Source organism: Callionymus lyra, chromosome 15 (genome assembly GCF_982586985.1).
Source record: "Callionymus lyra chromosome 15, fCalLyr1.hap1.1, whole genome shotgun sequence".
NCBI classification, from domain to species: domain Eukaryota; kingdom Metazoa; phylum Chordata; class Actinopteri; order Syngnathiformes; family Callionymidae; genus Callionymus; species Callionymus lyra.
In genome coordinates, this window is record NC_141832.1 from 15038904 (window position 1) to 15065250 (window position 26347).

A 26347-nucleotide genomic window follows, 5' to 3' on the forward strand; every position below is an offset into this window, starting at 1 on the left:
TGACAATTCTGATAAATAAGTCAATTTGAAATCAATTTGATTTTTATTTTTGCCACATTTTGTCTTAAATTCAATACAAAAACTGACAAAAGTGAATCAATATTATGGTTCAAATATCATTAAGATAAGATAAGATAAGACAGTGAAAAAAAGAAAATGATAACAATTTAAGAAGGTAAGATGGATAAAGGATGTTGGAGATTTCATTGATAATTGATGAAGAAAAATGTAAATGTATTATTATATATTTTTATTAAGAAAGAATGTCTTGGTCACAATTCTGATAAATAAGTCAATTTGAAATAAATTAGTTGTTTTTTTTCGCCACATTTCTTCTTAAATTCAATTCAAAAACTGACCAAAGCGAATCAATATTGTGGTTCAAATATCATTAAGATAAGAGAAACTTCATTGATCTCACAGTAAAAAAAAGAAAATGATAAAAATTTAAGAAGGTAAGATGGATAAAGGACAGTGACATGTTTGGATAAAGGATGTTGGTGATTTGATTGATAATTGATGAAGAAAAATGTATATATATTATTATATATTTTTATTAACAAAGAATGTCTTGGTGACAATTCTGATAAATAAGTCAATTTGAAATCAATTTGATTTTGATTTTCCCCACATTTTGTTTTAAATTCAATACAAAAACTGACAAAAGTGAATCAATATTATGGTTCAAATATCATTAAGATAAGATAAGACTTTATTGATCTCACAGTAAAAAAAAAAAGAAAATGATTAAAAGGTTAAGAAGGTAAGATGGATAAAGGACAGTGAAATGTTTGGAAAAGAAGGATGTCGGAGATTTTATTGAAAATTAATTAAGAAAAATGTATATATATTATTATATATGTTTATTAACAAAGAATGTCTTGGTGTCAATTCTAATAAATAAGTACATTTAAAATCAATTTGATTTTTATTTGCGCCACATTTTGTCTTAAATTCAATACAAAAACTGCCCAAAGCGAATCAATATTATGGTTCAAATATCATTAAGATAAGATAAGACTTTATTGATGTCACAGTAAAAAAAAAAAAAATGATTTAAAGGTTAAGAAGCTAAGATGGATAAATGATGTTGGAGATTTTATTGAAAATTGATGAAGGAAAATGAAGAATTTATGATTCAGTGGATCATTTGTTGGATAAAAAAAGTTTTTTTTAGGTCATGTTTTGCCTTGTTATCGTATTATTCAAAGGGATTTAATAGATTTCCCCAAATGTTTGTAGTGGAGACAGTAAAACATCTTTTTCTTTTCTTTTAAAAATGGACTTGGAAATGGTTTTCACAAACACATAATAATAGTCGTATAAAGAAAAGTATTTTACCCTAAAGCATATGTTTCTATTTCTATTTATAAGTTATTTTTGTGTTCAGCAAGAGCTTTAACATGTAGTGGATCTAGATTATATTAACCAATCAGAATTTTTTTTTAAAAAGGCGGGTCTATCTGTCATTACAGCAACATTGAGCTAAACTTAAATCTGGAGAATTTTCACTTTGCGGTAAATTCTCCAAATGCCATTTTATAGGAGGAAATAAACGCTTTCAATTTAAGAGCATTGAATCAGATGCGTCTTCCTTGTAATCCTTTACTATCACGGTCATACTCTATACTGTTTAAATCCACGTTTGCTGATCCTTTTTGAATTATTCATAAGTTAATTCATCTTTTTCTATATCCATTGATTGTTTAAAAAGAATTTCGATTTTAACCCAATTGAAAGGTCTCAGATCATTAAATATTGAAGGTTAAAGATTTTGAATACGTAGCTTTAAGCAAATTGATAATTAAAACGTAATATTTCAGCTATGACTCTTATGTCTTTGTCCAAGATGTTTATGTGGCTATGAATGAATATTTATCCACAATCGATAACTGCTATAGATCTAGACGATGTAGACTAACATGCCACAAAATATCACAACAATTTAATATAGACTTTTAATTAAATCATATATTTTTTAAACTTCACATGTGTGTGAAGAATGCTGATGAGATATGAAATAACCAGTAGTCAATTGAATAAGCTTCCCTTTTGGGTTCATGTACTTCTACTACTCACATCACTGTACTACTACATCTGTAGTAGTACTTGACTCTGGTGTTGCAGGATTTACAGACCACACGACTCTTGACGAAGTCGTAACTGCTTTCATTTGTTTCGAAACCAAAATATGTCTCGATATCATATTTAGAACCTACGGAAGTTGACTGTATCCTCTCGTCCTCAGACGTCTTCAGATCTCGCTTAGTTAAAATATGAACCATGAAATAAATATGATAAAATATAAAATATCATTTGAAAGGCAATAAAAAAAAAAGTTTATACAGTGTCGTTGAATTATCGTAAAACAATCTTAACAGTATAACACTCTACTAAAACTAGACCCCTTGCTATATCGATAGCGTGCCTATAGGTTACCAATGTCAGAAATTCTGACATTAGTAACCTATGTTTTTTCACCAAAAATACAGATGGAAGGTAGGTGGGAGTTCTGGTGTTGAACTTTTGTACGTTTTTTTATTCCTGTTTTAGACAGTTGTGTGTTAAATATGAAACAAATAAGCCTAAAAAGTGAAGTGCCAATTAATTTATTAATAGTTTCACTATTCACAGTGCGTGGTCGGTGTTTGATCAGATCATCAGATGAATGATTCACGAAGATATGAAGCCAATTTGAATTTGATGTTTTACAACCTGCGGGTAAAATGTCGTGATAAGCAGACAAAGGACGAGATCAGGAGCATCAGAAAAATGAAAGAAAAGATGGGAAAACGTATCATAAATATAAAAAAAAAAGCCTTTGATCCTACAAAGGGGAGATTTGTATAGATTTGAAAATAGCTGTTACACTTGCCTTGTCATTTTAACAGTAGATTTCAAGAAAAATAACACTAAATAAAGGATCAAGTAGGAAAATTTTAGACCAGAAATATAATTCATGCCTGTAGAGAACACGAGGAGGATCACAGTGGCTTCGATTATGGGCTTAAAGGTGCGATCACAAGTATCGTTTTTTTTATTTTTAAAAGAGAATGTGATCCGAGGGTCGATCGGCACGTTACAAACGCACTCAAACGCGAAGCCTCCGCCAACCCAAGAGAGAAGACAACCTCCATATCTTATTTATAAGCCTTAATCCAAATTTAAAATCCAATCATCGGGTGGGATGAGCCTGGAAACTGGAATCGAGGGGTTTAAAGCTTTTAGAGTTCACCAAGAAAAATGAAATTAAAAAATAATAATAAATCATGTAAACCTTTAAATATATATATTTTTTAAATAAATGTTATTTAATTATATTTAACAACCCATTGAGTCAGTTTATGTGTCAAAATAAATTCATAAAATATCTATTTTAATTGCCGTAGCTCACTATTTATTTTATGTTTTTCTAAACACATGTCAACATCAGTTTTATGATCCTTGATACGAGCTACAGTCGGTAGTTTTTAATCTCCGAGAGTGGTTTGAAAAAAGCCAAATCAAAATGAAAGCCACTGATCTGCCCTCAGCATCTCCCCGGGATCCTCGGCCTCCGTATATTTTAATGGGAAATATTGTCAATAAAATGGAAAACTGTTTTGGTGTTCAGTTAAGTGCCTCCATATTTGTTTAACCAGCGTCGCACTCAACAGGAGGGGAGAAAAAAAATGTGATTTTATTTAATGGACGATGCAGAGGATTAAAATAACCACAAGTTGACTAACATGAAAAGATGAAAAGATATCAACAGACTGAACTGAATAATCATCATGTAATACATGTTTAAAACCAAATAAAAACAATTACAGGAGAAGAAAATACTATTTAAAATAACTGAATATCACACAAAAAAGTCAAATCAAATACAATGATACAAAACAACAACAAATATATATAATATAATATAATTAAATAAAAAATATATTTAAAATGTAAAAAAAAAAAGGATATGAATTGAATAGAATAAGAAACACTTGGGACAATACAAGACACATTTAAGTTAAGGTACATGTAAGGGTTTAAATTAAATAATGTCAAATAATATAGTTATGTTTAGAAAGATAAAAGAACAAAAATGATCAGTTTAATTATATATATAGATATATATATATATATCTATATATATATATATATATATATATATAATATATATATATATATATAATATATAGAGTATGTCTATTTGAAAATGAACCTAAAACATCCAACTTGTACTTATTATATACTATAAGTACTTCTATATATACTGTATATATATACAGTATGTCCATTTGAAAATGGACCTGAAACATCAAACTTGTACTTAGTATATACTATAAGTACTTGTATATATATATATATATATATATATATATATATATATATATATATATATATATACAGTATGTCCATTTGAAAATGGACCTGAAACATCAAACTTGTACTTATTGTATACTATAAGTACTTGTATATATATATATATATACAGTATGTCCATTTGAAAATGGACCTGAAACATCAAACTTGTACTTAGTATATACTATAAGTACTTGTGTATATATATATATATATATATATATATATATATATACACATACATACACAAGTACAAGAGTGAGGAAAAATGTAATACTTGAAAAATACTTAAACTTCTAGGCTAGAAAAATATGATAAAAATCCATCAAATATCAAATAAAAAGACTCGTAAAATGGAGCTTGTTTATTCAACAGATCGCATCTTCCTTTTTCATCCTTCCATCGTGCTAGCCTGAGGTCTCTAGAAATAAATATGGATGATCCCCTCCCTCTTATTTTCACTCTGCAGTCGGTTGTTAACCCAAGTCTGGCCCCCCTGCTGAGGACGTGAGGACACAGACTAGCATGAGCCTGAGCACTCCTGAGCACTCCTGAGCACTCCTGGCCTCTGGTTAGAGTGCGACGTGGCCGCGGGGCGAGGACTCAGCGCCGTGCACTTGCACCGGATCCCAAACAATCGTCCTCATCTCCCTTATTCCCAAACCGAGTTACATTATCCCACCGCGGGAGCCGTCTGTCAAACCCGGAGACGGACGAGCGACGATCTCCACTCGTGTTTCATTTCCGTCACTTTGTCAGCAGTGATTTAAATCCCGAACTCACACGTGTGACGCTGATTCCAACACGTCTGAGGAATCGTCTCGCGGACGTTGACCCGATGATTCCTATAATGGAGTTTTTCATTCGGCTGAATATTAGGTGCGGTATTACTCTACAAGGTTTCATAGTATTACCCTACAATGCTTTGTAGTATTACTACACAAGGCTTTGTAGTATTACACAGCGAGTGTCTTTGGTATTACTACACAAGGCTTCATAGTATTACTACACAATGCTTCGTAGTATTACTACACAAGGCTTTGTAGTATTACACAGCAAGTTTGTGTAGTATTACTCCATGAGGCTTCGTAGTATTACTCCACATGGCTTTGTAGATTTACTCCATGAGGCTTTGTAGTATTAAACAGGGATTTTCTGTGGTATTACTCAACAAGGCTTTGTAGTATTATTCCACAAGGCTTCGTAGTGTTACTCCACAAGGCTTTGTAGTATTACACAGCAAGTTTCTGTAGTATTACTCCATGAGGCTTCGTAGTATTACTCCACATGGCTTTGTAGTATTACTCCATGAGGCTTTGTAGTATTAAACAGGGATTTTCTGTGGTATTACTCAACAAGGCTTTGTAGTATTATTCCACAAGGCTTTGTAGTGTTACTCCACGAGGCTTTGTATTTATTACATAGCGAAATCTCTGCGGTATTACTTCACAAGTCTTCGTAGTATTACTCCACAACACTTCGTAGTGTTACTCCACAAGGCTTCGTAGTATTACTCCATAAGGCTTTGTAATATTACACAGCGAGTCTCTGAGATATTAGTCAACAAGGCTTCGTAGTATTACTAACAAGGCTTCGTAGTATTACTCCACAAGGCTTTGTAGTATAACACAGCAAGTTTCTGTAGTATAACTCCATGAGGCTTCGTAGTATTACTCCACATGGCTTTGTAGTATTACTCCATGAGGCTTTGTAGTATTAAACAGGGATTTTCTGTGGTATTACTCAACAAGGCTTTGTAGTATTATTCCACAAGGCTTCGTAGTGTTACTCCACGAGGCTTTGTAGTATTACACAGGGAGTCTCAATGGTATTACTCAACAAGGCTTCGTAATATTACTCTACAAGGCTTCGTAGTATTACACAGCGAATCTCTGCGGTATTACTTCACAAGTCTTCGTAGTATTACTCCACAACACTTCGTAGTATTACTCCACAAGGATTCGTAGTATTACTCCATGAGGCTTTGTAATATTACACAGCGAGTCTCTGAGGTATTAGTCAACAAGGCTGTGTAGTATTACTAACAAGGCTTCGTAGTATTACTCCACAAGGCTTTGTAGTATTACACAGCGGTTCTCTGTGGTATTATGTATAATGGATGTTGACCCGATGATTCCTATAATGGAGTTTTTCATTCGGCTGAATATTAGGTACGGTATTTCTCTACAAGGTTTCATAGTATTACCCTACAATGCTTTGTAGTATTACTACACAAGGCTTTGTAGTATTACACAGCGAGTGTCTTTGGTATTACTACACAAGGCTTCATAGTATTACTACACAATGCTTCGTAGTATTACTCCACAAGGCTTTGTAGTATTACACAGGGATTTTCTGTGGTATTACTCAACAAGGCTTTGTAGTATTATTCCACAAGGCTTCGTAGTGTTACTCCACAAGGCTTTGTAGTATTACACAGCAAGTTTCTGTAGTATTACTCCATGAGGCTTCGTAGTATTACTCCACATGGCTTTGTAGTATTACTCCATGAGGCTTTGTAGTATCAAACAGGGATTTTCTGTGGTATTACTCAACAAGGCTTTGTAGTATTATTCCACAAGGCTTTGTAGTGTTACTCCACGAGGCTTTGTATTTATTACACAGGGAGTCTCAATGGTATTACTCAACAAGGCTTCGTAATATTACTCTACAAGGCTTCGTAGTATTACACAGCGAATCTCTGCGGTATTACTTCACAAGTCTTCGTAGTATTACTCCACAACACTTCGTAGTATTACTCCACAAGGATTCGTAGTATTACTCCATGAGGCTTTGTAATATTACACAGCGAGTCTCTGAGGTATTAGTCAACAAGGCTGTGTAGTATTACTAACAAGGCTTCGTAGTATTACTCCACAAGGCTTTGTAGTATTACACAGCGGTTCTCTGTGGTATTATGTATAATGGATGTTGACCCGATGATTCCTATAATGGAGTTTTTCATTCGGCTGAATATTAGGTACGGTATTACTCTACAAGGTTTCATAGTATTACCCTACAATGCTTTGTAGTATTACTACACGAGGCTTTGTAGTATTACACAGCGAGTGTCTTTGGTATTACTACACAAGGCTTCATAGTATTACTACACAATGCTTCGTAGTATTACTCCACAAGGCTTTGTAGTATTACACAGGGATTTTCTGTGGTATTACTCAACAAGGCTTTGTAGTATTATTCCACAAGGCTTCGTAGTGTTACTCCACAAGGCTTTGTAGTATTACACAGCAAGTTTCTGTAGTATTACTCCATGAGGCTTCGTAGTATTACTCCACATGGCTTTGTAGTATTACTCCATGAGGCTTTGTAGTATCAAACAGGGATTTTCTGTGGTATTACTCAACAAGGCTTTGTAGTATTATTCCACAAGGCTTTGTAGTGTTACTCCACGAGGCTTTGTATTTATTACACAGGGAGTCTCAATGGTATTACTCAACAAGGCTTCGTAATATTACTCTACAAGGCTTCGTAGTATTACACAGCGAATCTCTGCGGTATTACTTCACAAGTCTTCGTAGTATTACTCCACAACACTTCGTAGTGTTACTCCACAAGGCTTCGTAGTATTACTCCATAAGGCTTTGTAATATTACACAGCGAGTCTCTGAGATATTAGTCAACAAGGCTTCGTAGTATTACTAACAAGGCTTCGTAGTATTTCTCCACAAGGCTTTGTAGTATTACACAGCGGTTCTCTGTGGTATTATGTATAATGGATGTTGACCCGATGATTCCTAATGGAGTTTTTCATTCGGCTGAATATTGTTGAGGGAAAAAGAAGTGAGTTCTGTCGCAAACACACGATCCGTGTGAGGGAGTCAACGGTCACGCCAACAAAGGGATGACGAGGCGGCAGCTGACGCCAGCAGAAGGACACGACTGAGGATCTATACGCACCCTGATGCAGGAGGTCGCTGTAAAAATAGCCACATAAGAAGAGAGTATTATTCAAATAATTAGCTATAATGTGAGCGTCGAGAGGTATTTGGGATCAGGAGGGAGGCGAAGAAGAGAGTGCAGCTACAGTGTAATAGATGAGGGAGAATGAAAGAATGAGAATATGAGCATCTTCCACTTTTAAATTGCTGGCAGTATTTATTTATTGTTTTCGGACCTTTTACTTAATTTTTAAATTGGCAGTGCACGTTTTAATCGGATGCACCTTAACTATTTTTTCTGGTTTTACTAACTGACCTCAAACCGATTTTTAACGTTCAACACGTCGCTCAAAAATGTATCAAACGTTTTAGCACGACTTTGTTAAGTATGAAGCCGGACCTTGAGGCTCTGTGCCATCTCTCCACGAGGCATCGTAGTATAACTCCACGAGGCTTTGTAGTATAACTCCATGAGGCTTTGTAGTATAACTCCATGAAGTATAACTCCACGAGGCTTTGTAGTATTACACAGGGAGTTTTCTGTGGTATTACTCCACAAGGCTTTTTAGTATTACACAGCGGGTCTCTGTGGTATTACTCTACAAGGTTTCATAGTATCACCCCACAATGCTTCATAGTATAACTCCACGAGGCTTTGTAGTATTACACAGAGAGTCTCCATGGTATTACTCAACAGAGCCTCGTAGTATTACTCCACAAGGCTTCGTAGTTCTACTCCATGAGGCTTTGTAGTATTACACAGCGAGTTTCTGTAGTAATACTCCACAAGGCTTCGTAATATTACTCCACAAGGCTTTGTAGTATTACACAGAGAGTCTCCATGGTATTACTCAACAGAGCCTCATAGTTTTACTCCACAAGGCTTCGTAGTTCTACTCCATGAGGCTTTGTAGTATTACACAGCGAGTTTCTGTAGTAATACTCCACAAGGCTTCGTAGTATTACTCCACAAGGCTTTGTAGTATTACTCCATGAGGCTTTGTAGTATTAAACAAGGATTTTCTGTGGTATTACTCAACAGGGCTTTGTAGTATTATTCCACAAGGCTTCGTAGTGTTACTCCACGAGGCTTTGTAGTATTACTCCATGAGGCTTTGTAGTATTAAACAGGGATTTTCTGTGGTATTAGTCCACAAGGCTTCGTAGTGTTACTCCACGAGGCTTTGTAGTATTACACAGGGAGTCTCAATGGTATTACGTAACAAGGCTTCGTAATATTACTCCACAAGACTTTGTAGTATTACACAGGGAGTCTCAATGGTATTACTCAACAACGCTTCGCAGTATTACTCCATGAGGCTTTGTAGTATTACACAGCGAGTCTCTGTGGTATTACTCCCCGTAGCGTTGCAGTATTACTCTGCGATTGCTATGCGTTAATACTCCGCAAAGCTTTGTGGAATTACCTCGCCAGGCTTCATGGTATAACAGTTAAAAGAAACGTTTCTTCATTTCAACTCACACAACATTCCACACGTTATAAAACTTCATCTGAAAATCTGTCCATTTAACAAACGCAGCTGAAACATCGTCGTGATCCATCAGCGTGACAAACAGTCATTCAGCCTCCAGCACTCAGTCGTGTACATGTGCAGACCGAGCTCTGCGGCCATCAACGCTCAGTACCATCACCGCTCAGTACCATCACCGCTCAGTACCATCACCGCTCAGTACCATCAGTAATAACCACGGCACTCAGGAGGTACACGGCCATTTACACGCCTTATGGTCTGGTGAACCTTATGGTCCGAAGAGTAGGTGAGGGTACAAAAGTGATCAAAGGAAGTGGCACTTTGTCAAGACATATAGGAGAGAAATCACATCTGACATTTTATGGTAAGAACTGTTTGTTGATATAAGTTAGAAGGTCATTCGTAGTTTTATAAGTTAAAAACTCTTCAGCGATTCTGGTAAAGTCGTCGACTGATCAGGAGCAACTAGTTCGGAATGTTTGTTGGGGACTCGATGGTCAAATATTTGAGGCTTGGCAAGGTTTTTCCGATTTAATTCACAAAGAGCAGCTTTTCTTTAGCCTAGCGTCGTTAGCCGCGACGCTACGAGGGGCGAAAAAATGTAATCGCCTCTTCAGACGCCTTTCAGAAGATGACTCACTTTACGAAAATACAGGTTAGCCAGGGACCCGTCCGTCGAATTGAATCACGTTCTTTTCATACCGTTCACAAATACTTTACAATGTTTGTTTGGTGCTACGCTTAGCATTAGCCGCCAACATGGTTGTTGTCGCTAGCGCTGTCGTGGAAAGTATTGTTATCTTGTTAGAATTACAAAATGTTCCACTGGCGTTACATTGCCAAGATAAAATTCTTCAAAAATATAAAGTATAAAACTAAGAAATATATGTATATGTTGAGGTTTTTTAACCAATAAAGTTAAGATAAGATATTATTGTAACCTGGGGTAAGTTTGCTTCTTAATATCAATACATTCATTGGTCACACCAATAAATACATCAATATTATTTAAAAAAACAACAACAAATGTAATAGATGTATACATTTACCAACAGCCTTCTTGTATAAAATCCCATGATGAAATGCAACAGTGAAAGATGTTAAAACGATTCAATTTTATGTCATATTGCTGTTGAAAACTGTTTTTTATAATCATTTTTCTTCCGGTTTTTAAGAAAAATGTTCTTGAAATTAGTTTCAAATCACTTTACGAAAATACAGGTAAGCCAGTGACTCATCCGTGGAATTGAATCACATTCTTTTCATACCGTTCACAAATACTTTACAATATTTGTTTGGTGCTACGCTTAGCATTAGCCGCCAACATGGTTGTTGTCGCTAGCGCTGTCATGGAAAGTATTGTTATCTTGTTAGAATTACAAAATGTCAAAACACTGGCGTCACATTGCAAAGATAACATTCTTCAAAAATATAAAGTATAAAACTAAGAAATATATGTATATGTTGAGGTTTTTTTTACCAATAAAGTTAAGATAAGATATTATTGTAACCTGGGGTAAGTTTGCTTCTTAATATCAATACATTCATTGGTCACACCAATAAATACATAAAAAATATTTAAAAAAACAACAACAAATGTAATAGATGTATACATTTACCAACAGCCTTCTTGTATAAAATCCCATGATGCAATGCAACAGTGAAAGATGTTAAAACGATTCAATTTTATGTCATATTGCTGTTGAAAACTGTTTTTTATAATCATTTTTCTTCCGGTTTTTAAGAAAAATGTTCTTGAAATTAGTTTCAACTCACTTTACGAAAATACAGGTTAGCCAGGGACTCATCCGTGGAATTGAATCACATCTTGATGGATTCTTTTCATACCGTTCACAAATACTTTACAATGTTTGTTTGGTGCTACGCTTAGCATTAGCCGCCAACATGGTTGTTGTCGCTAGCGCTGTCATGGAAAGTATTGTTATCTTGTTAGAATTACAAAATGTTCCACTGGCGTTACATTGCAAAGATAACATTCTTCAAAAATATAAAGTATAAAACTAAGAAATATATGTATATGTTGAAGTTTTTTAACCAATAAGGTTAAGATAAGCTACGATTTTTTTAAGTTTGCCATGAAAAAAAAGTGCATTGCTTCTCAATATCGATACATTAATTGGTCGTACCCATAAATACATTAAAAAAAAAACAAAGACAAATATAATAGATACATACTCTTAACAACAGCCTTCTTGTTGAAAATCCCATGATGCAATGCAACAGTGAAAAATGTTCAATTTCAATTGTTATTTGACGTCATATTGCTGTTGAGTTTTTTAGAATCATTGTTTTGAAGAAAATCTTAGTTTCAAGTGTAAGAAAATGACATGTAAAATATCACAAATACGTGTCCAAGGAAGTACATTTATACGCTCAATGTTTTTGAAGAAAGTCTCTCTTTCAAAGAGGGAAAATGAGACTCTCATAAGTACGCCGACACATTCTGGTCCGGCTGTCAGAAGCCGACACGTGTGATGGTTCTGTATCTGGGTCAGGGAGACCTGCTGACGGCTTTTGTCTGTCGGACGTCTGAACCCAGAGAACACCTTGTTGCTTGAAGCCAGCGATGCGACACGGATCATATCTCGCCACTAAAATCTCGCCTTTGCCTTTTGTTAGGCGTTAATATTTGTATTTCCGTCTTTAATAAAGCATTAAAGAATGTTGAGATCAAAAACAGTGAAGTTGCATCACGCACGAGTATTTTTCTTTGATATATTACAAAAGAACATTGTCAACTTTCTCTTCAAGTAGAAGATATATTTTTTAAAAACTCTTCAGACTCGACACGCCGCGGCGCGCCCGCTGTGCTCACACGGATTGAAGTCAAATCCACATGTCATTACAGCGACTTGGGTGTCATTATGTCGCACAGACATGGGTGGAAGCAGCAGGACCGTCTCGGTCGGTTCTCGCTCAGAGAAGGAGTGTGTGGTGTGTGTGGTGTGTGTGTGTGGGGGGGGCAGTGTCTGTCAGACCGAGTCTTCTTCTCTTTTTTAAGGCTCAGGAAAACATGCATATTTAGGAATGCAAATCCTCCCTCCTGGCTCCTTTTACATTTGTAATTCCTTGTTCAGCCCCTGGTTTTAAGCTGTTTACAAAGTTTTTATTTTGGTTGACAAGACAGAATTGTTGGTTGACAAAAGCAAAATAAAAACAAAAAAAAAGACTTTATTGGCAAAAATAATCGCCAGATTATTCAGTTTTTGTGATGCTGTGAAAGCCATATTTGTTCAGGAAAGTACTTGTATATTTGAATATATATCTCTTGCTTGAGGCCTACAAGGTTGTTATTTGAATCCATTTACACTTTACGTTAAAAAAGAAATAGCCTTGAAAGAAAATACAGCAATGTTGTATTAGGTTAGAGCTGCAAAAACAAATAATAATAATACTAACGGACAAGATTGACTCCAATATAAACAAAAAAAAGAAAATTAAACAGTCATTGCTTTTTTTTGTCATTTAAAATACTAAACATTGATATTTAATCATTGTTAACATTCTGATCTTTTGAAATAAAAAGATACAAACGGCAGCTAGTACGATTATCAAGAAACAATATCAAACTGCTTAAGACCTTGGCTCCTTCAAGGTTTTGAACCATTTGATTTAAAGAAAAGTTTCTTAGCAATAGCTGATCGTGATGCGAGTGGAACATTTTGTAATAAAATTTTTAAAAAAAGGCATCAACGAAAGAAGATACCCATTGGAAACATTCCGTGACGGTGCTAGCAACAACGCCATGTTGGCGGCTAATGCTAAGTGTAGCACGAAACAAACATTGTAAAGTATTTGTGAACGGTATGAAAGAATACATCAAGGGGTGATTCAATTCCATTGATGAGCCCCTGGCTAACCTGTTTTATCGTAAAGTATGTATCTTCTGGACGGAATTTAAGAGACGACTTCCCCCTCGTAGCGTCAAGGCTAACAATGCTAGGCTAAAAGCAAAGCTGCTCTTTCTGTAATGGACGTCGATGGAACATCTTCGTCGTTACAAGCATTAGTTTATTTTTCTTTAACCCTTGTGTTATCTCTGAGTCAAGGTGACCCAGAGCACCGAAAACAAATGTGTTTGAGGTATCCCTTGTTGTTGTCTCTTGGTCAATGTGAACAACCTCCACTGCTGAGTATATTTCTGGAAAACAAAGGCGAAGAAGGGATACCAAAAAACACAGGGGCCTCCGGGTCATCTTGACATGGCTTATTACTCCACAAGGATTCATTGTATTACACAGCGAGTCTCTGTTGTATTACTCCACAAGGCTTCGTAGTATTACTCCACAACGATTCATAGTATTACACAGCGAGTTTCTGTTGTATTACTCCACAAGGCTTCATAGTATTACACAGTGAGTCTCTGTTGTATTACTCCAAAAGGCTTCGTAGTATTACACCATGAGGCGTTGTAGTATTACACAGCGAGTCCCTGTTGTATTACTCCACAAGGCTTCGTAGTATTAATCCACAAGGATTCATAGTATTAAACAGCGAGTCTCTGTTGTATTACTCAACAGAGCTTCGTAGTATTACACCATGAGGCTTTGTAGTATTACACAGGGAGTCTCTCTTGAATTACTCAACAAGGCTTCATAGTTTTACACCATGAGACTTTGTAGTATTACACAGTGAGTCTCTGTGGTATTACTCAACAGAGCTTCATAGTATTACACCATGAGGCTTTGTAGTATTACACAGCGAGTCTCTGTGGTATTACTCAACAGAGCTTCGTAGTATTACGCCATGAGGCTTTGTAGTATTACACAGCGAGTCTCTCTTGAATTACTCAACAAGGCTTCATAGTTTTACACCATGAGACTTTGTAGTATTACACAGCCAGTCTCTGTGGTATTACTCAACAGAGCTTCGTAGTATTACACCATGAGGCTTTGTAGTATTACACAGCGAGTCTCTGTGGTATTACTCAACAGAGCTTCATAGTATTACACCATGAGGCTTTGTAGTATTACACAGCGAATCTCTGTGGTATTACTCAACAAGGCTTCGTAGTATTACACCATGAGGCTTTGTAGTATTACACAGGGAGTCTCTCTTGTATTACTCAACAAGGCTCGACTGAACCACATTCACCAGTGAGGACGGATGTTATGCTTGAAGGACCAGACGAGCAAACAATGGATTTTCTAAAACAGTTTGTAGATGCTAGCTTCTACAAGTGAGCTCTCTCTGCTCACTCAACACCTCCCTGGGATGTCGAGGGTTCTCAAGATGAAGTTGTACAAGGTGAAGAGCCACGGATACCACGGAGTAGCCGCTGACATCAGCAGTCTCGTTGACCTAATCGGAGCAGTAATGGCTTCCTGTAATAGCCGTGTCCATGTATTTGTGTTCAGTGAAACTGAGCAGTTTTTTTTTTTCCTCCTCCCGTCTTTTGTCGTCTTCCACTCCTTGTTCCACCTTTTCAGGGCAGATTTTTGTGTCGGGCCCTCAGGTGACTCTTAGATGTCTGGAAATTATTTTCCTTATGAGATTTTAATGTGTTTTTCTCCTGCCAGCCTCCCCTCAGATGACATTTTTCAATCTACAGCACAGTTGAACTCCTTACTTAGGACATATTTCTACCTTGTAGACAACAGTGTTTTTGATGAAGAAGAAATGCTCCCCGATATTGCTTCATTGCATCAAACATGGCCGCCTCGTACTGAATCGATAGAGTCATGTTGTTGTTTCGTGTGGAGGTTTTTATCGCTTCTCAAATTTCTATTTACTAAAAAAAAAAAAGCGTCAAAATAATGGTTTTCACTCGGAGCGAGGCGACGTAGTGATGGATGAGGAGATCAGAGTTCCCCGTGAGGGAGGATATAATTAAAGGTATGACTATCCAGAGTGATGAAATCCTGATGAAAAGTATCAGTCGAAAACCAACAGTGGATGTGAAAGTCATTATCGGCGTGAACAAAGTAATCCGGATTAAAGGTGAGATTAGCGAGAGTCGGAAACAGTGCAGGAACCACAGTTGAGACGCCGTCGAGCAAACGCATGATGGAAAAACAAGCCACTTACAGATACTATTGCATCATTAAATCAACTGTTTTTGCTTGTTTTTGCCTTAAATATATATATATAACAATAACACAAGCAGCTATTAGTTGGTCTGGGTTGGAAGTCACATTAAAATGCTTTTTAGAAAACACAAAAACACAAGTTTAGTCCTCTATCGAAACTCTCGTTTTTAGAACAATTACCTACAAGTACATGGACAGTAATACCTCTGCGAAGGAGATCATTTCACTTGTAACCTATATTATTCAAGAATTGAATTGGCTGACAGTGATTCTGGACTAAAACATGGGTTGTTCAAGCGCAAACCACGGCGCCACCTGCAGTGTGCTGGGGTCCTTAAATCCTCGCACAGTCAATTGAAAGTAGATTTATATCAGTGACTCGATTCCTGCTGTGTTTCATAAGGTCAAGTCTTCGGGGTTCTGCTTGTTTTTGACGCAACATTATTGGGAGCTAGATAAAAATTCAGAACATCACCAGCACTTCGAAGAACATCAGATCTGATTTTTTTTATATAATTATAATGACTTGCATATAAAGCAGCTACTTGACTTTTATTTTGGTAACAGGAAATAGACAATTGAGCCACTTACCAATTAAAGTAATATAAAAAATATATATATACCTTCATCATATGTGTTAAAATGTGGTCCAAAAAAAACTACCCCCCATATATTTATGCAATACCAGTATATGGGAAAGGTTCACCAAAGGTGGTTCGGTGGATCTATTGGGACAATTTTTTTCATACAAATAAAATCATTTAATTTCAAAACTATAGTTTTATTTACAGTAGTTTTACTTTACAAAATAACAATTACTTACTTCCTTTACTTAGTACTTATTTACACAGAGTGACTGGTTATTTAAAGCCCACCAAAAATTGTTTGAAGTCTAGTTTAAGTCCCTAAAAAATGAGAAATGTTTGCCGCTTTAAAAAAAAAATCCGTTACATTATACTGTTTTAAAAAAAATAAAAGTAGAAAGTACCTATTGATATAAAAGTGTTTGTGTATCCTGTACTATTAACTCTGCTGCAGACCATATATTGTCAGAGTTTTCCGTTGAATTACATAAATAAGTCCTATATTGTAGGAAATTTCCAGGTCTTAAAGTGTTTTTTTTGCAGTTTTGTACAGGGTTTTTTTTGGCAGGAAAGTATTGAAAAAAAGTATATATTTTTAGTCTTCAATGAGTGATTCTTGAAATCCACATTCCCCTAAAATATATTTTATATATTTATTTTTAAAGAGTACGAGTCACATTACCAGGAAGAGTTTAGGGACTGTTTGTCAATGATCCAGGGACTCTGGCGATGAATGGATTCGTCCAGATCTAGATGGATCAATATCACTGGGAAGTGATCGGTTTTCTCCCCCTTTTATTCAAACGTCAAACCCATGGGATCCATTTACTTAAACGACTGTGGCTCTCGTGGGATTCTGACAAGACGGCAAATTTTGTGCGGAGGAAGCGCTTCAATGGAAATATGTGTTTTCTTATTACTGTGCAAAAGTGCTGGAAAAAAAATCATTGTTTGCTTGCGACACGTTTGTGGCAGATGTAATCTCGTTGACAAGTTATTAACCACCTCCAGGCCGCGACGACTCTCTCGCAATTTACATCAAACATCTTTTTTTCTCCCATAATCAAAAGGGTGCGAGCACGAAACCCTTCTTGTGTCGGGTTTTCCCTGCGTTGTCGTGTCCATTGTTGTCGCTTTTCCAGCAAGTTGAGAGTGAACGCACTCCACCGGTGTTGTGTGTTTGCTCACATCTGCTCAAGTGAGAAGGGGGGGGAAAAAAGACAACGAATCCAGTGTTGCCATGGCGACTAAGAGAGGAAAAAAAAAAAAGCCCCCCTCTTATCCCCCCCAAATGTAACATTGTCAGACCATGTGGGGTTGCTGGTTTAGAGCATCACTCTGGAAACCCGGGGGAGAAAGACGGCAGTTCTTTCTTTCATCCCCCTGTGAGGAGACCACCAGTGAGCCCCCAAGTCTGGCATCTTTCCTCCTCCGACCTGAGTCATCCACTCTCTTCTTTAAGATAAAAGAGAGGAGGGAAAGGGGGGTGGTGGGGAGGCTCTGAGATCTCTCGCCTCAGGTGGTCCCCGACAGGAAGACGCAGTCGTCCGTCTAGGTTCCGTGTCTCAAGAGCGTCTTCATAGAACCTGTGCCACAGATGTGTCGCCGCAGAGAGAGCGAGGGATGCTGGGGATGGAAGAAAAAAAGGCAGTAATTATGGCCTCCCATGTTCAGCAGAAACATCAGAGGGAAGTAATTTGTTGCTCTATATTTAATCAGCGAGAGATAACGAGAGCTTCTGTCTGGACCGACGAGGCAGGGACACCATTTCCTACCAAAAAAAAAAAAAATCCATTAGCTCCTCACGTACAACAAGTCCCTGTGTCTTATTCCCCCATTGTGGGCCGACGACGATCATCATCATCATCTCCCTTTTAATCTACTTCCCGGGGATGGGTTTACGGTTACGCCGGCGACTTCACGCCACCTTCTTTCCATTGGTGACGTTTTTTTTCAGTCTCTCGCCACTTGAACGAGCGTATCGTCTTTTTTATCTCCTCCATCATCTTGTCGTTCTTTCCCTCCCTCTCTTCTCTCAGGGTGCAGGTGGAGTTCTACGTCAACGAGAACACCTTCAAGGAACGACTCAAGCTGTTCTTCATCAAAAACCAAAGATCCAGTGAGTTTGTTTTTTTTAAATAATGTTTTAACCTCCTCTTTCGTTCCTTAAAAAATATGTTAAATGTATACAAAATGAAAGTTAAAGGGCAACTAATGTGTGGATTCAATTGTATCTTAAATTAAAATTAAATTTTTGTACTTCTATTGTACTCATCAGTATGTGTCTGTTTGTACAAAACTCTCATTTCATTTAAATATTGGAAAATGTGATAAAGCCCCGCCCACTCAAAACACTTTGGCCACACCCACTCTGCTCTGATTGGTCAAGCATCAGGGTTTGTCACGGACACGTCATCAATCCAGGAAGTCTCCACCTCCAAGGGACTCGTTGTATAAATAAAGCGGGGCATGATTACAGATGGCTGGTGGACCTTGTATATACCACCTTGTATATAAACCTTGTATAACCACAGAAAAAAAAATCATTTTATATCCAAGAAAAAAAATACAACAAAAATAATTATTGTATAACCTAGAAAAAATACTTGTATAACAAAGAAAGCAATCCTTGTATAACCGAAAAAATCAACCTTGTATAACCAAGAAGAAACTCTTGTATATCCAAGGAAAAAAATGATTGTATATCCAAGAAAGAAATCCTTGTTACACACGGAAAAAAATCCTTGTATAACCAAGAATAAACTCTTGTATATCCAAGAAAGAAACCCTTGTATAAACAAGAAAAATACCTTGTATAACCAAGAAGAAACTCTTGTATATCCAAGAAAGAAACCCTTGTATATCCAAGAAAAATACCTTGTATAACCAAGAAGAAACTATTGTATATCCAAGAAAGAAACTCTTGTATATCCAAGAAAGAAACCCTTGTATAAACAAGAAAAATACCTTGTATAACCAAGAAGAAACTCTTGTATATCCAAGAAAGAAACCCTTGTATAAACAAGAAAAATACCTTGTATAACCAAGAAGAAACTCTTGTATATCCAAGAAAGAAACCCTTGTATATCCAAGAAAAATACCTTGTATAACCAAGAAGAAACTATTGTATATCCAAGAAAGAAACCATTGTATATCAAAGAAAAAAATCCTTGTATAACCAAGAAAAATACCTTGTATAACCAAGAAGAAATTCTTGTAAATCCCCCCAAAAAAATCCTTGTATATCCAAGAAAAAACACTTGTATATCCAAGAAAAAACCTTGCATATCTTAGAAAACAACCCCAAAGTGATATATTGCTGTAATGTATCAGTTTTTATTTTTTAATGATAAAAAGCCCTACACTTCAGTTTCCTTCATTGAACTCATGTATTGTATAGAAGAAAAACCAGATACTTCTGCACCTTTACAATAAACAAAATAATCTGAAATTCTGGAAATCTTGCGAATTTAGTAAGTTATAAATATTGATTCAAATGAATACTGGACTTGTTTACATTTTTATGGGGGTCTTCTGCCACCCCACCCCAACATCATATTATATTATATTATTATGTCCTTCACACTTGGAACCAATAAAGTAAATGTAACAACAACAAAAAAAAAAAAATTTGAAAAAACCCATTGAAATAAGGGGTTCATGACTTTGTGATATGTGAATAAATGGGGTGGGACATTTTCATTTCCAATTGCTCCAATTGTTTTTGAGGATTACCTACCCCACCTTTTAAAACAGCTTCACTAATCCCAGACAACATTAAATACGTGGCTGGAACATGAGCACAAAATCCTGCCAAATGTTCAATAGAATTCTCCTGGATCCCATCTTTGTTTACGCTAAATGTCAACAGCGGCGTTAAGCCTGAACACTAGCCTTGTAAACAGAAAGGCTTTCGAGGATTTTCAGATTAATCAGGTCAGATATTTCGACGACAAATCAAAGCCTTGAAACGTCCACGGCCCATTGAATCAAGGACGTTTTATTTCTTTTGGATTCTAAAGTGCGTTTTCCATTTGTATTTAACCGTCATTTCACACTTATGAGAGCCGCTATTCATTAGCGCCTTTTCTCGCTGCCGTTTGCATCCAAGATAACATAATTAGATTTAATAGCGACGCTCGATGCTACCTCGCGCCAATTGACACTCAAAAGTGTTCGGCTAAAAAGGCGGCCATTAAGATCGCAATTATGTTTCGGGGATAAATGGATTTTAATCCTTCTTCTTCGCGCTAGGTCTCCGGGTGCGAATGTTCAACTTCGCCCTGAAGGTGTTGAGCTGCCTCCTGTACATCGTCCGAGTCCTGCTGGACAACCCGCAGGAGAAGCCACAGGATTGGTGAGTACAAAACTAACCTTTTAATGAGGCGACACGAGGAGAAAAAAAACCGGTGAGTTCAGCAGGTCGAGCGGATGAGATAACAATGTTTATACACCGGCAACTTTTCAAAACGGGTTGAATAAGGACGCGATGGTCGACCTACATGTGAGATCATTCGAGGTGAGGCTTATAACGGCTGTTTCTTCTCTGGCCGGACAGCGTGAGCGGCGTCAACTGCACCAAACAGAACACATCGTCCCGTCCCTGGAGTGAGTTCGACTGGTAAGGATGATGAGTTTTTCCTTGTCCGGCGCAATAAGGCGATCGATGCGACTTTTCGCTTAAGTGACGCGATTTCATATGTTGATGCTGAGCATCCCCCGGGTTATCCGTCACCATCCCCGGGGTTATGGATTTAGCTGTCGAGGTAATATGTATGTAGTGCTTGTTCAGGGTAATCAGCAGTGATCTAGTGGAGATAAAGCGTGCAATACACACCGTGACCCCCGAGGATGCAGAACCAGGAAGTGGACCTTCGGGCTCGTCTCCTCTGCCGCTCTGGGGTCGTATTGATCTAATTGGTGGGACAGCGAACGCTGGCTAAGCTCTGGCTCCAAATGAATAAGGAGCCTGACAGAAAAAAGGGATGAGGACGCCTCTCGCTTTCAGCCCCGCAGACTTGTGGGAGTGAATCACGGGCGAGGACGGACTGACAAATGTTGATAAGCTCCCGGGCTTTTTTTTTAAGGCTGTGGTCCCTCGGCGCCGGGTCCACGAGCCTCATTTTCACGGCGTGAAAGTCGTTGTGCTCTGAAGGAAATGAGTTTTGGTGCGATGGTCAAAAGAGACACAGAGGATGTGTTCAAGTAGAGATGGAGAATTACAAAAGTATGGTTTCAACCTCGAGTCTTCTGGAAGTATATCAATGCTATCAGGATATGGTGAAATTTAAAGGTTGATATTTAAAGGTTGATATTTTAAATTTGCTTTCTTTTTTTTTAAGCATTTCATTATTTTTGTATATAACATTGTTTGGTTGTTGTTTAATGGAATACAATCTTCTAAATTATTGAATTTTCATACAAAGAGTTTGATATGCTATTTTAAATTATTTAAAAATAAAAGTTTTAAATTGAATAGTAGCCTTAAAATTTAAGACTGTTTGGTGGTACTATTATATCAACTTTTTTATTTGGAATCTAAAAAATTAATTTAGAGAAAAATGTCCTAATTAAATTATTTAAAGATAAAAAAAAATAAAGGAATATTTTCTAAATTCATTTTTAAATCAAATGTAAAATGGTTGGTATAATCTGACAATCTGAATTTAGAAAATATAACTTGGATTTAGAAAATGTATTTTTGAATTATTTAAATGACAAAATTAAACTCTATGTGTACATCAAATAATAATGAAACTTTAATTAAATTATTAAAAAATACAAATTATTTCTTCCAATACAAAAAGGATTGAAATGACTTAAAAAAAATGTTTAAATGAAATGTAAAATAAGCCGTTTAATAAATTAATTTTTAAATCAAATGTAAAATGGTTTTTATAATCTTACAATCGGAATATTGAATTTAGAAAATATTTATTGGATTAAGATAATGTATTTTTGAATTATTTAAATTACAAATTACAAAACTCTATGTGTACATCAAATAATTTAAGAAATTTGAATTAAATTATTTAAAAAATACAAATAATTTCTTCCAATACAAAAAGGATTGAAATTAATTATAAAAAAGAAGTCAATGCAAAACAATTAAACCATTTAATCATTTTATGGCAATTCATTGATAAATAAAATTGTAATATTTTCAAAATTATTTTTTAAATTATTTTAAAAACTGTTGGTATAATAGTGACACCAGACAATAATACATTTAAAAGGCTTAAAAATATATATATATAGAATTGAAAAAATGCATTTATTATTGATTCAATAGGAACTACACTATCAAACTTAAGATTCTAACATGTCAAAAGGAAAATTGAAAGTGTCTGATTCCGATGGCGCCGACATACTTCCACAGCTTCCTCTTAGTAACAAAACTCTCAGTGGTTGCTCGGTGACCGAAACAGAGATTCACAGTAAAGCCATTTTTAGTTCCGCAAGTCATGTTACGAAGCCTATACCGTGATTGAATTACGATTCTCCTCATTTGCAGGAAACTGATCATCTGGGTGGACAGACCTCTGCCACTGTGGGCGCTGCAGGTCAGATAAATCACGCCTCGCGCCCCGACAACGTCATCCCTCATAAACATCTGCGAATCCCTCGTGACATTGTTTCAAAAACACACAACCGCACACACACACACACTTGCTCTTCTATCCATTCCCTGTGAGGTTCAATCAGCACCGCCCACAGATTCCACCCACACTCTGCTCCTCAATCTCCTGCTAATTTCTCTCTGGTTTTTGTCGCCACTTTTTTTTTTTTTTCTTTTTTTTCCGTCTGCCATGCGTCTCCCAAAATTCTCTCTTCTTCTTCTTCTTCTTCTGTGGCAGGTTCTCGTGGCGTTCATCAGCTTCTCAGAAACCATGTTGTTAGTTTATCTCAGCTACAAGGTGAGTTTTTTTTTATTTACGTCATAAAGAGTTGTTTGTTTTTTTTACGGGGAGGCCCCCGGGGGTCACTCCGGAGGAGGGCGGGGTCACGGCTTTGATGTAAGCCTATGAAGGGCTCTCTCTCTCTCTACAGATTAGTCGGGGTTTTAGCATTTAAGGGGTTTCCCGTCGACTGTCCACCCACATTTACAACCACAGACTGATGTGTCAAATGGAAAAAAAAAGGCTCCAGGGTCCCTTAAATCATCCCAGGATATCGTGTGTTAAGGAAAAAACGGTCAATTTTTTTGGTGGTCACCCACCATCTGTAATCAGTCGTGTTACGCGGTAATCCCCCCCCCCCCCCGAGGTCGCCATGACAATGGAGTTTCCTGACCCTGGTTGGTTTGTGTTTCCAGGGCAACGTTTGGGAGCAAGTGTTACGTGTTCCCTTCATCCTGGAGATGATCAGCGCCATTCCCTTCATGATCACTGTGAGTGGACGGATGTGCGTTACTGAGCCAACGTTGGGAATGTAGGGCCGCCTGGTGGTGGCGCCGTCGGCCATTACCGACCGATCCAAACAGACACACCCGCGGGGTCCACTTCCTGACCGTTCCATCCATCCTTGAGCCACAATTACGACAAGATTAACGAGTCACTTAATGCGAGACGTCGAGGATCATTAGCTGGGTTTTCTAAACCCTTTTTTTTTTTTTTTAAATAAGCGTTTTTTTCAATGTAAACTCTCAATGTAAAATGGCCTTCAATTCTTGTCCATTAAGATTCTAAGCAATTCTCTTCTCAACGTGAACTGGTCATGTGACCAAGTCACTTAAAATAAAGAAACATTCCATTAAAAAACAAAAAAAAAACGATATATAAAAACGTCTGAAAATGCTAAGAAAGCATATTGTTACTAGGTGTGTTAGATAATATCAATGTGGCGACATTCTTTTCCACTATACTGTATAGAAATTTGATGTGTATATTTTTTCATTTCTGACTTGAAAATCATATTTTTATGTATTACCATAGTTCGTTTGTGGTTTATAATTTAAAGTTAAATACATTGACATTTAGAGAGGACTTTTTTTTAACAGCATTTTTATTTACTAGTCATTACGTCCGCATTAGCTATAGGAACAATGAAATCCTGAGAGATTCTTGCGAAAGCTGAGGACGAGAGGATACAGTCGACTCCAGCAGCTTTTAAAGCTGATGTTTGGACATATTTTGGTTTCAAGACAAATTAAATCAGTTACGACTTCATCAAGAGTCATGTGGTCTGTAAATTCTGCAACACCAGAGTCAAGTACTCGACAATACTACAAATATATCCTTGTTACTACACTATTGCTATAAAAGTTGTCCCTGAAGGCTCAAGTAAGGATGTAAGAAAATATTAGATGGCAGAAGTCATGACGTTCTCCGCAGCTAAAGGAACAAAGAGATCTTGGCTATGACTGAGGACGAGAGGATACATGGACATGTTTGGACATATTTTGTTTCAAAACAAATGAAAGTAGTTACGACTAGGTCATGTGGCCGGTAAACACCAGAGTCAAGTACTTGACAATACTACAAATATATCCTTGTTACTACTGTATTGCAATACAAGTTATCCCTGAAGTTTTCAAGTAAAGATGTAAGAAAATATTAGATGGCAGAAGTCATGACGTTCTCCGCAGCTAAAGGAACAAAGAGATCCTGGCTATGACTGAGGACGAGAGGATACATGGACATGTTTGGACATATTTTGTTTCAAAATAAATGAAAGTAGTTACGACTAGGTTATGTGGCCGGTAAACACCAGAGTCAAGTACTCGACAATACTACAAATATATTCTTGTTACTACTGTATTGCTATATATCACAATATATATATATATATATATATTTATCACTATATGTATGATGAGAAAACCAGCCTAGTTAAAATCAATCGCAAAAACCTTAGTTTTTTATTACAGTTAAATAAGTGTACGATGTATGTACAATAAAAACTATTTTAGATTTGAAGTATATTTTGTATTTTATTCTAAGATATGCCGTGGACAAAAAAAAGGACAAGTTGAGATCAACATAAATAATAAAAAATAAAAAATACTTTTCAAAAACTGAAGCACATACGTTTGATTGATTAGAGACGAAGTAGATTTGAAATAAAAATACATGCAGTTCAGTTCCAGTTGGACCCTTTTGACCTAATGGTTCTCAACAACCATCTACTACGTAGCTATTGAGAATCTCCTCTGAGGCTTTTCTTCTGTCCCTTCAGGTGATTTTGCCCTCCTTCAGAAATCTCTTCATCCCGGTGTTCCTCAACTGCTGGCTGGCAAAACACGCTCTGGAGAACATGATCGTGAGTAAAGTGTCGCCCCTTGTTTCCCTATATCTTTTCTCACCGTCCGTCAAATGAACTGCTCCATCTACTCAAAGCACTTTGTGTGCCGAGGTTAAAAAAAATAAATAAATCCTTTATAGTCCTGAGAGCTCTCCGGGAAGAATTACCTTTTATTACGACTGCCGTTTTTTTTCAGTTTCTTCCACGTCAATCCGGCTCTTAAGCTTTTTTACATCCATCAACTTCTGCGTTCTTGTCTCTTGCAGAACGATCTCCACAGAGCGATCCAACGGACCCACTCAGCCATGTTCAACCAGGTGGTGATACTCATCAGTACGCTGGTGTGTCTCATGTTTACATGGTGCGTATATGTCCGAGGGGACCTGGGTGGGAAGTGGGTTTTGTTTAAGGATTCGGTGGATTAAGTCCACGGGTTGCAGGAGACTAGACAATTGGCTCCTGGATATGTCCCCTGGTTGGTTTGTAAGTAAGTAAATAAGTCATTTTTATTTGTATAGCGCTTTTCCAGACCAGGGTCACAAAGCGCGTAAACAATCAAAACAATATTCAATAAAGTATATACTTAAAAGGTCAAGATAAAACTGATAACACAAAAGGAGTTCCAGAAAATCAAGGAAAAGCCTGAACGTCTTAAGATGTTTCTTAAAGGAGTCAGTAGATCCATCAAGTGCAAAGAGAGAGGAAGATCGTTCCAAAGCTTAGGAGCAACAGCCTGGAAG

General features: G+C 36.8%; 1 protein-coding gene across 2 annotated transcripts in view; it reads left to right on the forward strand.

Moving 5' to 3' along the window:
- kcnt2b (potassium sodium-activated channel subfamily T member 2b) overlaps positions 1-26347 on the forward strand; it is a 78459-nt gene that overhangs the window by 12371 nt on the left and 39741 nt on the right. For both annotated transcript variants that reach the window (XM_087808782.1, XM_087808783.1), the window contains exons 2-9: positions 18404-18483; positions 20619-20721; positions 20923-20985; positions 22879-22927; positions 23222-23281; positions 23680-23754; positions 25542-25625; positions 25874-25968. In XM_087808782.1, coding sequence (XP_087664908.1) covers positions 18404-18483; positions 20619-20721; positions 20923-20985; positions 22879-22927; positions 23222-23281; positions 23680-23754; positions 25542-25625; positions 25874-25968 — 609 coding nt within the window. The remainder of the gene's footprint in view (positions 1-18403; positions 18484-20618; positions 20722-20922; positions 20986-22878; positions 22928-23221; positions 23282-23679; positions 23755-25541; positions 25626-25873; positions 25969-26347) is intronic.